At 39.6% G+C, this 15,901-nt stretch overlaps 1 protein-coding gene across 1 annotated transcript in view; it reads left to right on the forward strand.

Annotated features, from left to right (window-relative positions):
• LOC134079716 (protein unc-79 homolog) overlaps nucleotides 1-15,901 on the forward strand; it is a 229,186-nt gene that overhangs the window by 12,371 nt on the left and 200,914 nt on the right. The window contains exons 2-5 of the mRNA XM_062535794.1: nucleotides 4,702-5,018; nucleotides 5,385-5,555; nucleotides 6,419-6,514; nucleotides 6,799-6,854. Coding sequence (XP_062391778.1) covers nucleotides 4,760-5,018; nucleotides 5,385-5,555; nucleotides 6,419-6,514; nucleotides 6,799-6,854 — 582 coding nt within the window. The 5' untranslated portion in view covers nucleotides 4,702-4,759. The remainder of the gene's footprint in view (nucleotides 1-4,701; nucleotides 5,019-5,384; nucleotides 5,556-6,418; nucleotides 6,515-6,798; nucleotides 6,855-15,901) is intronic.

A 15,901-nucleotide genomic window follows, 5' to 3' on the forward strand; every position in this document is an offset into this window, starting at 1 on the left:
CCGAACGCCACACTCCGAAATCCATCCCTCAGATCACCAGCTCAGTGGACTCAGTGATCCTCTATACTAGTCCTGAATTCCTGCCTTTATCCAAAGTGATGCAGGTTAAGGCAACTAGCAAAAATAGCATGGCAGCAGCAGTTTGGTGAACATCTGGATCTGTAGACACTTGACGATATCATTGTCCATCATGATGACTGACCTACATCACGATAGGGAGCCACAGTGCCAGATAGTTTTAAGATGATTAGACCAGAGATGTTGGGACTGCTGTTTCCACAAAAAATTAAATGTGTTCTCCACTGAAAAAAAATAAAATGAAAATTCTTCAACTAATATTCTGGAATACTCTGCTGTGTTCGTGTTCATGCTGTTCATACAGATTGGTTGTCATATTTTGCGTGCATTTCAGAGGAACAGATAATGCACACAACTTCAATAGTGTCTCTTGGCTGTCCACTTAGGCATCAGGTAAATTAATCACAGAAAGAATAATACATAAAACTAGAAAAGCACTCAGAGAGCGCAGCTACCTCCGACTGCATTGTTCTTCCTAGGTTGTCATACATTTGAACCTAAACTATTCAGATCGCCCCCACGTGGGCATACCATGCCATTACACCACTAAGCTAAATACATAAACGCCGACGAAATCCCGACGGAATTACGGATCACTCCACAAATGTAATCATATCTTCCTTGGGTCATGTCCGACCTTCCCTGGAAATCTCATCGAAATCCATCCATCACTTTTTGAGTTATCTTGCTAAAAAAAAAGACAGACAGACAAACAAACAAACAGACAGACAGACAAACGGCGGCTGGTCCCCGATGAAAACATACCTCCTTGGCGGAGGTAAAAAATGAACGTTGATTAATATAATTTCATCATGACCTTTGACCCAGTGCAGTTCTGGCTACATGAAGACGAGAAAGTGCTGCTTGGTCCAGTGAGTGAACACCCCCCCATAAAAACAGATGGAACTGTTGATAGGAGAATCGTTTTCTGCAAAGGAATTGTCATATCATGGGAGTTTGTCAAGTCTGAATGCAAAGCAACCCAGAGATACGATTTAGCATACCCCTTGATGATAATATATAATTCTAGCCGCCAGCCTTGTCAAGCCACAACTAACTAACCGACTAACTCACTTACTAAATCAACTGCATTACCGCAGTGTTGCTGCACACGCTGATGCCTAATTGAAAATTCTAATAAGAGACGTTGAATTTTAATGTCTATAATATTGGTTTGGCTATTTATTGATTCACTCATCTGCCAGAATTCATTTGAATTAAAATATTTTTTATGTATGTTTATAGCAAAAACTGATGCATGCCATTAAATTAAATTCATTAGATTACAGGGAATGTGATTCATTTGATTCTTTTTTAGATTCTAGATTTTTTTAATCGCTTGACAGCCCTATCATATGTATACACCTGAAAAATTGTGTGAACGTTTCTTGACTAATAAGTACCTTGAAGACAAAGCTCAAGGTACATTGGTACATTGTTGTTAGGCATGCAGTGGTACAGTAGGACCATGGTTTGGTATGTCTCATATTTTTTTGGCCCACAGTACAGTTTCAGCAGCGCTGCCTGGAAGACACCATTGGGGGCATAACACACCATAAAGTGTTTCAGCAGATACTTGCTGCCTAAATGTGTGCGGTAGGGGACATGATTTTTATCATGTGAAAAAAGCCAGTAGTCTACAGTACATGCAATCTTTGGCAATTAACTCTGCTATTTCTTGTGTTATTCGGCATGTTTTTGTTGCGGTTTTGTTGCAGGATGATGCAGAGCTACCGATTAAATTTCTATGATATTTGTTGAAGCAGATTTGACACTAACAATTGGACTCTTCCTGTTGCACTAGCAATCAATATAGCTGAATGGTGACAGAATATACACTATATTGCCAAAAGTATTGGGTCACCTAGCCTGATTACCATCGACTTTCAAAGGCTCTGCGAGACTTTAGTCTGACCAACAGCCTGTGCTAACACGGTTTCTTGCCAGCGCTGGTTGACCCGCCTCCTTTAAGTGCCTCGGTTTGCTACTGGTAGATGTCAGAAAGCGGATTGCCGAGTTTAAACCAATAACAACACTCTTTCCGCTGCCTTGAACACGCCTCTACCCAGAGCCGTTGGAGCTGCTCAAAGTTGATTGGTTCTCGACCAAAGGGGGCAGTTCCGCAGATTTCGGGAACTCAGACATCCTTCTCAATGAGCAGTTGACCAGACCAGCAGCAAAAGCCTGAAGGCGTTGCGTCACTGGGAGGGCGTGCCAGGCTATGGGTCACCTGCCTTGACTTGCATATGAATTTAAGTGACATCCCATGCTTAACATGACGTCGGTCCACTCTTTACAGCTATAAGAGCTTCAACTCTTCTGGAAAGGCTCTCCACAAGGTTTAGGAGTGTGTTCTTGGGAATTTTCGACCATTCTTCCAGAAAGCACAATTGTGAGGTTACGCACTGATGTTGGATGAGGAGACTGGCTCTCAGTTTCCACTCTAATTCATCCCACCAGTGTTCTGTTGGGTTGAGGTTAGGACTCTGTACAAGTCAAGTTCATCCACACCAAACTCTATCATCCATGTCTTTATGGGCCTTGCTTTGTGCACTGGTGCACTGGTGCACTGTCATGTTCGAACAGGAAGGGGCCATCCCCAAACTGGGCTTGGCCCCTTAGTTCCAGTGAAAGGAACCCTGAATGCTTCAGTAACCAAGAGATTTTGGGCAAATCCATGCTCCTAACTTTGTGACTTTTTATCATTTAACAGACCTCACACAATATGTTATGCCTGTGATGTTAGCGATTAGAGTGCCATTTTCAGGTACCACTCTAATCGATAACTGTAAATTGATTAATCCAACACAACTCCTTGTTCCGTTTTCAGTCTGCATGGAAATCATTGGTATGTTTGCTTAGGACTACCTGTGGCTAGCATGGCTCTTCCACTTGGCTCTTCCACTCGGTTTATACCCTATAGTAGCTACCAGTGTTTAAAAAAAATCCTGTTGACTACTGTACTAGTAGACTTAATGGAACAAGTTTATTGAAAACGAATGCTTATGAAGAATGTGATTCGATCCTACAGAGCCGGTAGGATACTGTATGTAAGTAAGTTTATCTCTTTAGTTATCCAAATGAAGTGTCGTAAAGCTAGCGAGGTAGAGAGGCTGGCTACTAGCTAGTAACACAGACCATTAATTCAGCTACAGCTAGAACTTCTTTTCACAAACCTAAGCTGATGGAAGTATTATCAGGGGTTGGAGAGATGAAAAAGTTTGTCTAATTAAGTACATACTTGATTATTGCATGCATCCATTTTTGCAATAATTATCAACAATTGCGGCAGATGAGTGAATCAGTGAAGAGCCAACCAACATTATACAGTAGACTTTAAAGTTTAACGTATCTGTCTTTTATTCTAATTTTCACTTTGGCGCAGGAATCAGCGTAGTGCCTGGTGTCAACTTTTTAGGAGGATAAATGCTAATGATTGACGTTTTCACTCCCTGTCAATGGCATGTGCAGTGCAACTGAAATGCCTTACAGCAGAAATAGTAGGGAATGATACTCCTGCCAACAGGAGTGATTGTGGCGACTTTTTAAACATTTTAAATTCACTAATTTACTAATAGCATACAATTATCTAACATAATCAGATGTAAGTCCACAAATATATATGTGGATAATGTCAAGCGTTTACCCTGATTGTGAAACTACCCTGAGATTCAAATTCCCATTTGTTTTGCCATTATAATGGATTATCAAGAATAACGGCACAGTGTTAATTCACTCTTAAAATATTGAAAAATGCACACTAAATAATTAGTTGTAGACTGCAAATGGTTGACATAGAAAACAGGGTACACATACATTCCCCATTAGTTCATAATGTTACCAGTCATCCTGTTCGAAACAACTTCCTTTATCCATTACAGTGTTTATTTATTTCCCTTCCCAACTGTAGATTAGCAACATCTATTTCAGAATTGGAATCCATATGCCTGTTGGATATCATTACTTCTTTCCTCTGTAATGATACTGAGACAGTATCATAATGTATTTACACATTTTTGATTTACTGTGCAATAAACATGTGTTGTGATCAGGGAGCATTATTTTTTCTGTCAGACCCTACATACATGTTTATTACTGGCTAATGCATGTTTCAGAAGTGTCACCTCTGTATTTTCCCCAAGACTGTGTGATAATACTATGCACATATTGTGACAGAGATAGCGTTTGATCTTTTCCTAGAAATCTATTGGCCCTTCGATTTGACTCATAATGCTGCCTCATTTGGATTACGGCCTTATTTGGAGAAGTACAGGGCTGCCACTGAAAACATGCTATTTTTTATATTTTTGCTCCTTGTCACCAGATACGCATAAGATGCAGTGATCATTGCATTTGCAGTCTCCTATTTGTGAGTGTTTGCCCTCTTTTTGAGTTGCAAGCGTCACTTTCAATTGGAAAACACTGAAAAAAAAGCTATATTTTCAGCAACCTTTGTTTGGCTGAGACACTGCATCCTATGTGGAGCTTATCTGGGCTTAGTTTTTTTCTACTTACACTGTCTCTGTAGTGCCATTTCAATGTAATGTGCTGTTTCTTTGTGTCTTTGTTGTCTCTTTTTTTCCCCTGTTCCCCTTCTTCCCCCCTCCCCCCTCCCTGGAGCAGCATCCTGTCCCGTACAGGCAGAAAGGAGAGCCAGGAGGCTTCCAATTTGGCCGTGCCCATGACCATGTGTCTTTTTCCTGTGCCATTCCCACTCACCCCATCTCTAAGACCACAAGTCAGTTCCATCAACCCTACAGTTACTCGCTCCCTCCTTTACAGCGTTCTGCGGGACGCCCCGGCCGAGCGTGGTGGGTGCCCCCCCCAGCAGAGCCGGGACGCTCAGCTCTCAGAGTACCCCTCTCTGGACTATCAGGGACTCTATGCCACCCTTGTCACCTTGCTTGACCTGGTGCCCCTCCTGCAGCATGGTCAGCATGGTGAGTGATCACACTGCTGGAACACAATGCTGTAAATCAATAAGTGCATACATTTCTCCCAACCTGAAATGTTCTTTTTCTTTGACTGGGTGATATAAATGTGTCCAGGACCAGAGGATATATTTTGTAGCTAAGTTGCAGGCAAATCATGCACTGAATCAATGGTTGTTAGAGACATCTTCATGACAAATCTTTATGATGTGCACAATCATGGTTATGACTAAACAGCCATTAATCCGATGATGAAAACTCATGTATCTAAATGTGTTCTACACCAAAATGTCTGTTGTATTATCATGCTTTTCATTCTTTTCTCTTTCTTTCCCTCTTCCTCCTTTTTTCTTTCTTGTCTGCTCTCCCCTATAGATCTAGGACAGGCCATATTTTACACCACAACTTGCCTCCTACCTTTTCTCAGTGATGATATTCTCAGCACTTTACCGTATACTATGATCTCGACCTTAGCTACATTTCCGCCATTCCTGCACAAAGACATCATTGAGTATTTGAGTACCTCCTTCCTCCCTATGGCAATATGTAAGTGTACCATTCTTATTGTTCCATACTTGCTGCAGTTGTGTCCTCTCTTGGACAACATTAATCAAACCGTAAAATGGGACATTTGTGTTGACAGAGAAACAGTCTATTAACAACCTATAGTACATTTTGTCATACATTTTTTGCCCTGGAATGATGTCTGAACAGCTATAGGCCCACCTGTCATTGATTCCAAAGTGTCCATATTTCAACTGACAGCACATTGTATCTAGCTTTAATCTGCACTTCTTTGGGAAATCTCTTTTATGCCTTGTGACTTTATTTACGTTTGGACTAATGTGAAGAAACAACCTACAAGTGGCTACAAGTGTTTCCGGAATGCCTCCATGTATTGAGAATCCAAGTCAAACACCATTCAATTTAATTTAGATGAATATGCACACCTATAAAAAGTATTCAGCCGACTCTTCACCCTCTTGTACTCTATAGCAATTCAAGTAATTATATAACAATGATTACAATTTCATTATAATACAATGATTTATCCTATCAATATATGTAAAAAAAAAAATAGTGATAAAAATCTTTGGAAACAGTTTGCAAAATATATACAGAAATGTTTGTGAAACATGAATTATTGCATACAAATCTTTACAGAAAACTTGGTACTGTTGGCAGATGCTGCATTATTCACTGCTTTAAAATATTCATAGTGATTATTCTTACTAACATAAATTCTTATATTAGTTATGTTGATATTTAAAGATACAATTATGATGTCATCTCATTAGAAGGTTAGCTCTGGAAAGACATATTTTGTATACTTACACTTACATAGTATATCAACTTTTGAGTTGATTTTACAGAACTAAGAGTGTTTTTGCTTGACTTATATTTTGTAGTAGGTTCCACCCGAAGAGAAGGTGGTGTGCCAGCCTTTGTGAATCTCTCTGCCTCCTCTATGCTTATGATAGCTATGCAATACACCTCTAACCCAGGTAGGATGTCATTGATCATAAAACTGCTACATAAGTGTATCTTTATTTCCTGTTTATCTCCCTTTGGGTATAGCAGGGACAGCATGTTTATCCTACTGTTGTGCAGCAGCAGCAGCATTCAAGCACAGAGCTGTAGGTCTACTTAAATATACCAAACCTGCCATGTCATCATTGTCTTGATCATTAATCTTAAAAAGACATCTTGGGACGGTCTCTAACAAATAATTTCACTCTGGGCTCTGGCTGATGTGATATAATGGACTGTGTTTGCATGCTGTTATCAGTGTACCATTGTCAGCTGCTGGAATGTCTTATGAAGCACAAGCAAGAAGTGTGGAAGGTAGGAACACAAATGCACATGGACATGTATGTGTATGAATATGTATATGGACACGTATTACACACAACTTGTATGTAACGTGACAGTGCATTTAAACTTCACAACGAGTTTGGCGAATTAATATTCAAGTGTGATACGGCCAACAAATTGGAACTACTTCATAGCCGTGCGTACATCGAAAGTTAATGCACACCTCATAGAACGCAGGACAATGGGGAATTCAACCAAGCAGTGGAATAAGTATAAATAAGATCCCTAACATACACAGACATTTATAGACAAATGCTACCGATTATTTCCGCTTTCAAAAATATGTTTTTCGCTTGAAATAGTAGCTAATGTAGTTGAGCCGAAACGTCTGCTAAATACAGTAACCATAGCATAATCGGTAACACTTTACATTACAGATCAGTAATAAGTGGGTAATGTTATGGTAATATATATGCAATTTCATGGTAATAATATTTTTAAACCACATATTACACATAATTAATGTGTAATTATGAGTGTTTACTGTGCAATTACCATACAACAACAATGCAAATAACTTGGCTAAAATATTATGGTAATAACTGCTGTGAATATGTACTTACCGAAGCAATAAATATTTAGGATTTACATATTGTGACATAATATGTGACCTGTTATCTGTTGTTAGGATGAAATAAATCAGGTAATTTCAGAATAACTATATGGTATTTCAATTCAATTCAATTTTATTTATAGAGCGCCAAAACATTATACATGAGTGTTAAACCTTCAAAGAGAGCCCATGAGCAACAGGGGCAAGGAAAACCTCAGACAGATCCACGACTCAAAGGCCCAACCCATCTGCCTAGGGTCAGTTACAGTAGAGTAAAGTCATTTGTAGTCTCAGAAGGTTCAAACAGTCCAGTATAGGGAATAAATAGTCCATCAGTAATCCATTAGTAATTTTGGAGGGTAATGGGTCGCTGGGATGCGTGGGCCGGGGATCCTGGCAGGGAACCACAGCAGGTAATGGAAGGGCAGTCATAGGGATGATGATGGCAATGGCACTCAGGGGGATGGGACTTCAGGTGTGATGAGGGCCAGGCACAAAGATGGCTGATGACTGGTAATGGTTCACCTCACAGGTGAGGTATAGGGGAAAGGGAAGAGAAATAAAGTGTGTAAGTATTACTATAAGTGTTAGTATAAGTCATGATGATTGGTATTAATAAGTATATCAATGGGGATATAAATTAGTATACTATAGAGGGAAAAGGCAGAGGGGGAGAGGGAGTTGAATGACAGGACAGAGAGAGAGGGAGGAGGGAGAGTTGAGAGAGACAGAGGGAGAGGGGAGAGAGTTGTACGGCATGACACATGAGAAGTCCATGACAGTGCTATGCTATAGCAGCATAACTAAGGCATGGTGGAGGGTAGTCAGCACCAGCACAGGTGTGGTCAGTAGCCACCATGGGAGGCATGACTGGAGCACCAGTCACACAAGCCCACAGCAGAGGTGGTCCGTTCCAATGAAACCCTGAAGTGGTTGCAGTTCCACACGGCACCATACCTAACTATAGGAAGCACTAAAGAGATATGTTTTAAGTCTAGACTTAAAATTAGGGAGGGTGTCTGCTAAACGAATTGAGGGAGGAAGATTATTCCAGAGGAGAGGTGCGCGGTAACAAAAAGCTCTGCCTCCTACTGTAGTTATTGAAATTCTTGGAGTTACAAGAAGTCCAGTATTTTGTGATCGTAAGGGTCTAGGTGGATTATATGGGACTAGAAGATCTTTAATATATTCGGGTGCCCTGCCATTTATGGCTTTGTATGTTAGAAGTAGAATTTTGAAGTCAATGCGACTTTTAACAGGTAGCCAATGTAGAGATGCTAGGATGGGGGAAATATGTTTATATTTTTTGGTCCTAGTGAGTGTGCGAGCAGCTGCGTTTTGTATAAGCTGTAAGCTTTTTAGACAGGTATTATTGCAGCCGGCGTATAGTGCATTACAATAGTCTAGCCTAGAAGTGACCAAAGCGTGAATTAATTTTTCAGCGTCTGGTAATGATAAGGACTTCCTTATCTTTGAGATGTTCCTTAAATGGAAAAATGAAGTTTTTGTGATCTGCTTTATGTGACTATTCAGGGCTGTAAAATACTGTTTTGTCTTTCAACAACTCCCCACCGTACAGAAAACCTTTTGAAAAGACAAAACAGTATTTTACAGCCCTGATACCATATAGTTATTGTGAAATTACCTCATTTATTTAATCCTAAAAACAGATAACAGGTCACATATTATGTCACAATAATTAAATCCTAAATATTTATCGCTTCGTTAAGTACATATTTACAGGAGTTATTACCATTTTATTTTACCCTTAAATCCAAGTTATTTGCATTGTTGTTGTATGGTAATTGAACAGTTTGTCTAGAAATTACACATTAATTATTTGTAATATGTGGTTTAAAAATATTATTACCATTAAATTGCATAGATATTACCATAACATTACCCACTTTTTACCGATCTGTAATGTAAAGTGTTACCGCATAATCAATTAAGACACCTGCATATATGATGTAACATGGCCCAACAATATTAAATGATAATGGGTAAAACTTTATTTGGGTCGGTATACAAGCCCAGTAGACTTGATGTAGCCTTTTTGAAAGTTTAAAAGCATTTGTAAAGTTGGCTGCCTATTACCAGATGGCCTGGGTCGCTTCCAGCATATGGCCTTCAGCCTCGTACCCAGGGCTGTCCGCTTAAATTTTTAATTAAGAATTAAAGGATTAAGAACCCCAATACTCTTGCCAACAGAGGAGTTACCAGGATATCATCTTATTTGGGGGGCAACAAATGGGTGCAAAAGGTATCAGCACAATCTTTAAGTGCAGGCCCATTGGCAGACACACAGGGTCCATAGCCTAGCCCTAGACCATAGACTACATAGGCTATATAAAAATGTAGTTGTTGGTATGGGTTTCCCAATGTCATTTGTAGTAGTGTTGTGGACCGATACAACTCACATTCAATACAATTATACTGTAGCCATTTACACAATCTATAGATGTTTTGTAGGCTATCTCTATCTATCTATCTATCTATCTATCTATCTATCTATCTATCTACAGTGCCCTCAATAATTATTGGCACCCTTGGTTAAGATGTGTTCTTTTGCTTCTAATAAATTCTTTTTTTTTTCAAAATAATATAGGACCACAATGAAAAGAAGTGTAAAATCCAACCTATAATTCAAGTGCATTTATTCAGAAGGAAAAAAATCCCACATTAAAGGGATATTCCGCCATTTTTGGAAATACGCTCATTTTCCACCTCCCCTCGAGCAAAACAATTGATATTTACCTTTTTCCCGTCCGTCCAGCCATTCTGTGAGTCTGACGGTACAACTTTTAGCTTCAACCTAGCATAGATCATTGCAACGGATTAGACCAGTAGCATCTCGCCCGCTAGCATCATGTTTAAAAGTGACTAAGATTTCTGGTAATTTTCCCATTTAAAACGTGTCTCTTCTTAAGTTAGAAAGTGCAATAAGACATGGAACTACACTCTCATCTGGCGTAATAATCAAGGCAACTTGCAAACTAGTGGCACTACTACTGCTTGTTGTCTATGGGGACTATTTTCAGATGCTGCGTGATATATCACTGCGCCCATGGTACGAGAAAAATGGAAAATGAGCTTATTTCCAAAAATGGCGGAATATCCCGTTAACTCATTCACTGCCATTGACGTCTTTAAACGTCAATTTAGACACATACGTTGGCTGCCACTGACGTCTATAGACGTCAATTGCCTTTTTCAATGGGGAGGGCTCCTGGGTGGGCTTGGGAACGATCTGGCAGAGTTTCAGGCTTGTAAACAGACTGTACTAGCAATCCGAACTGCTAGATGGCAGCAGTGCCATTTGGATGATTAGTATCTGCCTGGAGTGCACATGCAGAGACATATACAACAGGCAAACACACTGAAGATCGACCACAGTGGATCTAGTTTGCATGCGATGCAGGGAATAAATATGCTTACTTCTTACATCAAGGATGGAAAACACGTGAACGGTATGATCCATTTACATTGGATATTGCTATATAGACTAACAACAACTTTGCTAGTGCTAGCTTGCTAAGTCTACCGTCCTGTTCAGAGTCTATAGCGACCATCAGAGTCCCTAGCAACCTTGACGAGACTGACGAGACAACAGTGCAATCGTGGTTGACATACTACTGAAACGCTAACGTTAAAAAGTTTTTTTTTCACAAAAAGATTGTTTTCTCAATTTTTTGGTCAAAAACAGGTGTTTTTAGCTAAACTAACCTATGTTCTACTGACGATTACTAAAGAACGGAAAACGATAGAAAAAAAAAAGTTTTTCCTGGTGAAAGAAGAGAGTCTACTCTTTCATTTGGTACCTTCGGTGTTTACATAGTCATAAAGCTCACCGTTCGGTGGATCTTGGAAAAACAGTCAAAATGCTGTAAAACGTCTGGCAGTATGGAGCGCTCTGCACTGAAAATCGCTGGCAGCCAATGAGTTAATAATTATTTTACATCAAATCATGTGTGCCACAATTATTAGCACCCCTGATGTTAATACTTTGTACAACCCCCTTTTGCTAATAAAACAGCACCTAATCTTCTCTTACAATGTTTCACAAGATTAGAGAAAACAGAAAGAGGGATCTTCGACCATTCCAATTAGCACAAAATCTCCAAATCATCCAGCCACCTGGCTCCCCTCCTCTGCACTCTCCTCTTCAGCTCACCCCGCAGGTTTTCAATGGGGTTGAGGTCTGGGAACTAAGATGGCCATGGTAGGAGCTTGATACGGTGTCTGGTGAACCATTTCTGTGTAGATTTGGCCATATGTTTAGGGTCATTATCTTGCTGAAAGACCCAGTGACGACCCATCTTCAGCTTTCGGGCAGAGGCCACCAGATTTTGATTTAAAATGTCCTGGTATTTCAAAGCATTCATGATGCCATGCACCCTAACAAGGTTCCCAGGCCCTTTGGAAGAGAAACAGGCCCACAGCATCACCGATCCTCCCCCATACTTCACAGTGGGCATGAGGTGCTTTTCTGCATACTCATCTTTTTGTTACGCCAGACCCACTTAGAGTGTTTGTTGCCAAAAAGCTCTATCTTTATCTCATCTGACCAAAGCACACGGTCCCAGTTGAAGGCCCAGTACCACTTAGCGAACTCCACGTTTGTGCTTATGATTTTGAGTGAGAAAGGTTTTTTTCCGTGCATGCCTCCCAAACAACTTGTTGGCATGTAGATAGCGCCTGATGGTTGTTTTGGAGACTTTGTGACCCCAAGATGCAACCATTTGATGCAATTCTGTAACAGTGAGCTTTGGAGATTTTTTCATTTCTCTTACCATCCTCCTCACTGTGCGTGGTGACAAAATAAGCTTGTGTCCTCTTCCAGGCTTGTTTACCTGTTCCAGTTGTTTTAAACGATTCCTCTCACCGTAGATATGGGCAGGTGTAGGTGAATGGCTATTTTCTTGTAGCCATTGCCTGACTTGTGAAGGTCGACACACATCTGCCTTACTTGAACAGTGTGTTCCTTTGTCTTTCCCATGTTAAAGAGAAATGGCCTGTGTCACGTCATATTTATATCCCAGGGAAAAAGGATGTTAAGAATTACTAATTAAATGTTCCTCTAATGAAATGTTCATGTACATACTCTGATCAACTTTGTAAACTACTGTAGAAATGACAGAAATACTTTGATTACAATTATTTCCAAGGAATTGTTAGGGGTGCCAATAATTGTGGAACAGGTAATTTTATGAAGAATAATTATTTCTTAGTCAGGGATTTCTTTTTTCCCCTTACAATTCACTTCAGTTGAAGGTCACATTTTTCTACAATTTTCAGTGTGAGAGTATGCTTCTACAATAAAAACTGAATTTATTTTAAGGCTTTTAACACATCTTAACCAGGGGTGCCAATAATTATGGAGGGTGCTGTCTCATGCATCATTCAGGAGCCATAGCCAAGGCAAAATACATGATAATTAACACAGATAATTTATCTGCGCTGAAAACGTAGGCCGACAGATATCAGACCTAAAGGCTAACTGCAGTTGATCTAAAGAGCCTACCTTTACCTTAAATTTGTCTCCTGTTTAAACAATATGCTGTGGTAGGCGTTATTCTAGTACCAACTGATAATTAACAGATTGAAGAAAAATAAGAATTTGCCGTGACCACTAAAAAAGCTCATAATAAAAGATAGAAAGAAAGCATAAATCAAGGTAAAATCAATAAAGAACTAGAAAACGTAATTTCGAGGAAATTACCAGTGCATGCAAAAGCAAGACATAAGATAAAATGTGAAGCAAACTTTAATTTACAAACAGTTGTGGACAGAGGAAAGTGAGGGAAGGAGGGGGGGGGCAGTGTGTTGTATGTATGTGGCTTAGGGGCTGTGTGTGCAGAGGTGGAAAAGTCCAACCAACCAGCTGATTCTAATTAGTACAACTCTTCAGCCAGGCAGAGCAGCTAATTGGTGAGATCACCTGTGTTTAAGTGCACAGATAGAACCAATACGTGATTGGACTTTTACTCTCTGAAGCTTGACTTTTCCACCTCTGAGCGTGAGTGCGTGTGAGTGTGCGTGCGTGTGTGTGTGTGTGTGTGAGTGGATGTAAGTGGATGTAAGGAGCATGGCTTTCTATGATGCAGTGAAATGGGGGAGTTAGGTTAAGGTGAGAATGTTGTGGAGTGCATGGAGAAGTGTGGTATATATGAAGTGCTGCAGTCAGGTGTGTGTGTGTGTGTGTGTGTGTGTGTGTGTGTGTGTGTGTGGATGAGTGAATGGGTAGACAGAGAGTGATAGTTACTGATAATGCAGGTTCAATGTAACTGGCTGTGAATTAAACTTGATAGGGCCTTGAGCAACTGGCTCTTGACACAGGTGCAAATCAGCTTAATCAGCAGTGCAGTGCGATAGACCTCTGAAGTTCGCCTACAAAAAAGCTTGCCATATATAGGCAGTTAGCTTCAATTAACTCCCGGATCTCCTTATATAGGCAAAGAGGGCAGCTTCAGAGGTCTATGAAAAGTCAATGGGGAAAAATATTTTGCCAATATCTCAAAAAGTATCAAGTTTACAGAACTGAAATATACATAGACTTAGTCTTATTTTCAAGACCTACGTAATAAAGTTTGAACCAAGTTTCTACGTTAAACGGTTGAAGCTGAATTAGACCTGGTTAGGAGAATAACTAGAAACGCAATTCCAAGGAATTACCAGTGCATGAATAGATATGGCTACTAAGGTGTAGCTAGGGTAAAGATGGTGATTGCATAGTTTAAAGAAAGTTGATAGTGTGAAGGTAGACAGTTTAAAGCTGAAACATTCCAGTTCTAACTTAACTAATGATTTCTAATCATGTTAAAATGATAATCAGGTTGATTGGTTAACTTAACTACTGATTTCTTGCAGTTATGGTAAAAATGTTAACTATGCTAACAGTGCTAACGAGGTTGATTAGCTAACTTAGGTAATGATTACTAGCGTTTATGCTAAAGATGCAACCTATGCTAGCAATGCTAACTATGGTAACGATGCTAACTTTACTAACAATGCTAACCAGGTTGATTAGCTAACTTAGCTGATGATTTCTAGCAGTAATGCTAAAAATGCTAACTATGCTAACAATGCTAAATATTATTTTGAAACATTTGTTGCTAGGGTATCCATTATGGCCACTATCAGGAAACAAGAAGTTACTGCAGTATAATCATGTTGGTTGTTATGGAAACGGTCATAAACACTTAATTTTTATGGTTGCTATGTTGGTGCTAGGTACCTGGAGGTTTCATGTGGTTGACTTGAGGCATAGTGGATGATAACTGACAGTTAGAATGGTTGAACAGTTCAATAGTTGAGTAGTTTCAATGGTTAAATGATTTAATAGTGTATTATTGCAGTGAGGACTTTCATTTTGAAACAGTTGTGGACAGAAGAAACAGTTAACAGGATATGTAGTGTTCTGAGAGACTGTATGCTTAAAGCCAGAGAAACTGACAGTTGGTGCCCAGGTGGGCGGCCACCTGGCGTAAGATTCTAATTGCTGCCGTGATGTCATAATGAGCAATGTTAAGTCTATGGGGGAAATTGTAATAGTTTTTAACTCATTGAGTGCCAACAACGTAATATTGCGTTTTTAGCTCCCATGCGTAGAGTGCCAATAACGCAATATTGCGTTTTTCGCTTTTTTTTTAAATTACGAAACTAGACACTCTACCTCACCTTATGTGTGATTTTTGGAAGTCTATCATGAAGAGAACTGAAGTAGATGACGATTAAAAACTCATGAAATCCTACAATCCGGAAATGTACGTCTGTCTTAAGTGGCTTATATCTCCGTTTCTAGAGGAACAACAGGGATTTTGATGAAAACCAGCCACTGTTTAGCTTGAGATTTCTCAGGAATGGAGACACGTAGAGATAAACGGTTTTCACCCACTGAGAGCTCAGAGTCTTACCTTTCAAATGAGCCATAGTATATGTCCATAACTATAACATAGAATACGCTGTGGCTCTACAAAAATAGTCAAAAACGATCTAGCTTGCCGGCACTCTGGGACATAGCTTCCAAAAACAATGCGGCATTCAATGAGTTAACTAATAGTTTAAAAAGTATAAAAGTTACAAAGTTGAAAAATACAAAGCCCACATCGCGTAAGTAAGACCTATGTGACAAAATTTGAATGGAGTTTCTACGTTAAGCGGTTGAAGCTGAATTGCGTGCGTTAGAAGAAGAAGAAGAAGAAGAAGAAGAAGAAGAAGAAGAAGACTTTGGAAGAACAGTACAGTGCATTTTCATGCACTGTAATAATAATAATAATAATAAGAAGAAGACTTTGGAAGAACAGTAGAGTGCATTTTCATGCACTCTAATAAGAAGATGCCCAGGGAGAACAGAACAGTGCATTTGCATGCACTGTAATAATTAACAAGAAAACATAAAAGACTTAAGGTGGAATAGTTAAAAGACTAGATACAGGTCTGTCAGACTTTGCCAGAGTCTAAT

This window comes from Sardina pilchardus, chromosome 5 (genome assembly GCF_963854185.1).
Source record: "Sardina pilchardus chromosome 5, fSarPil1.1, whole genome shotgun sequence".
Classification (NCBI taxonomy): Eukaryota; Metazoa; Chordata; class Actinopteri; order Clupeiformes; family Clupeidae; genus Sardina; species Sardina pilchardus.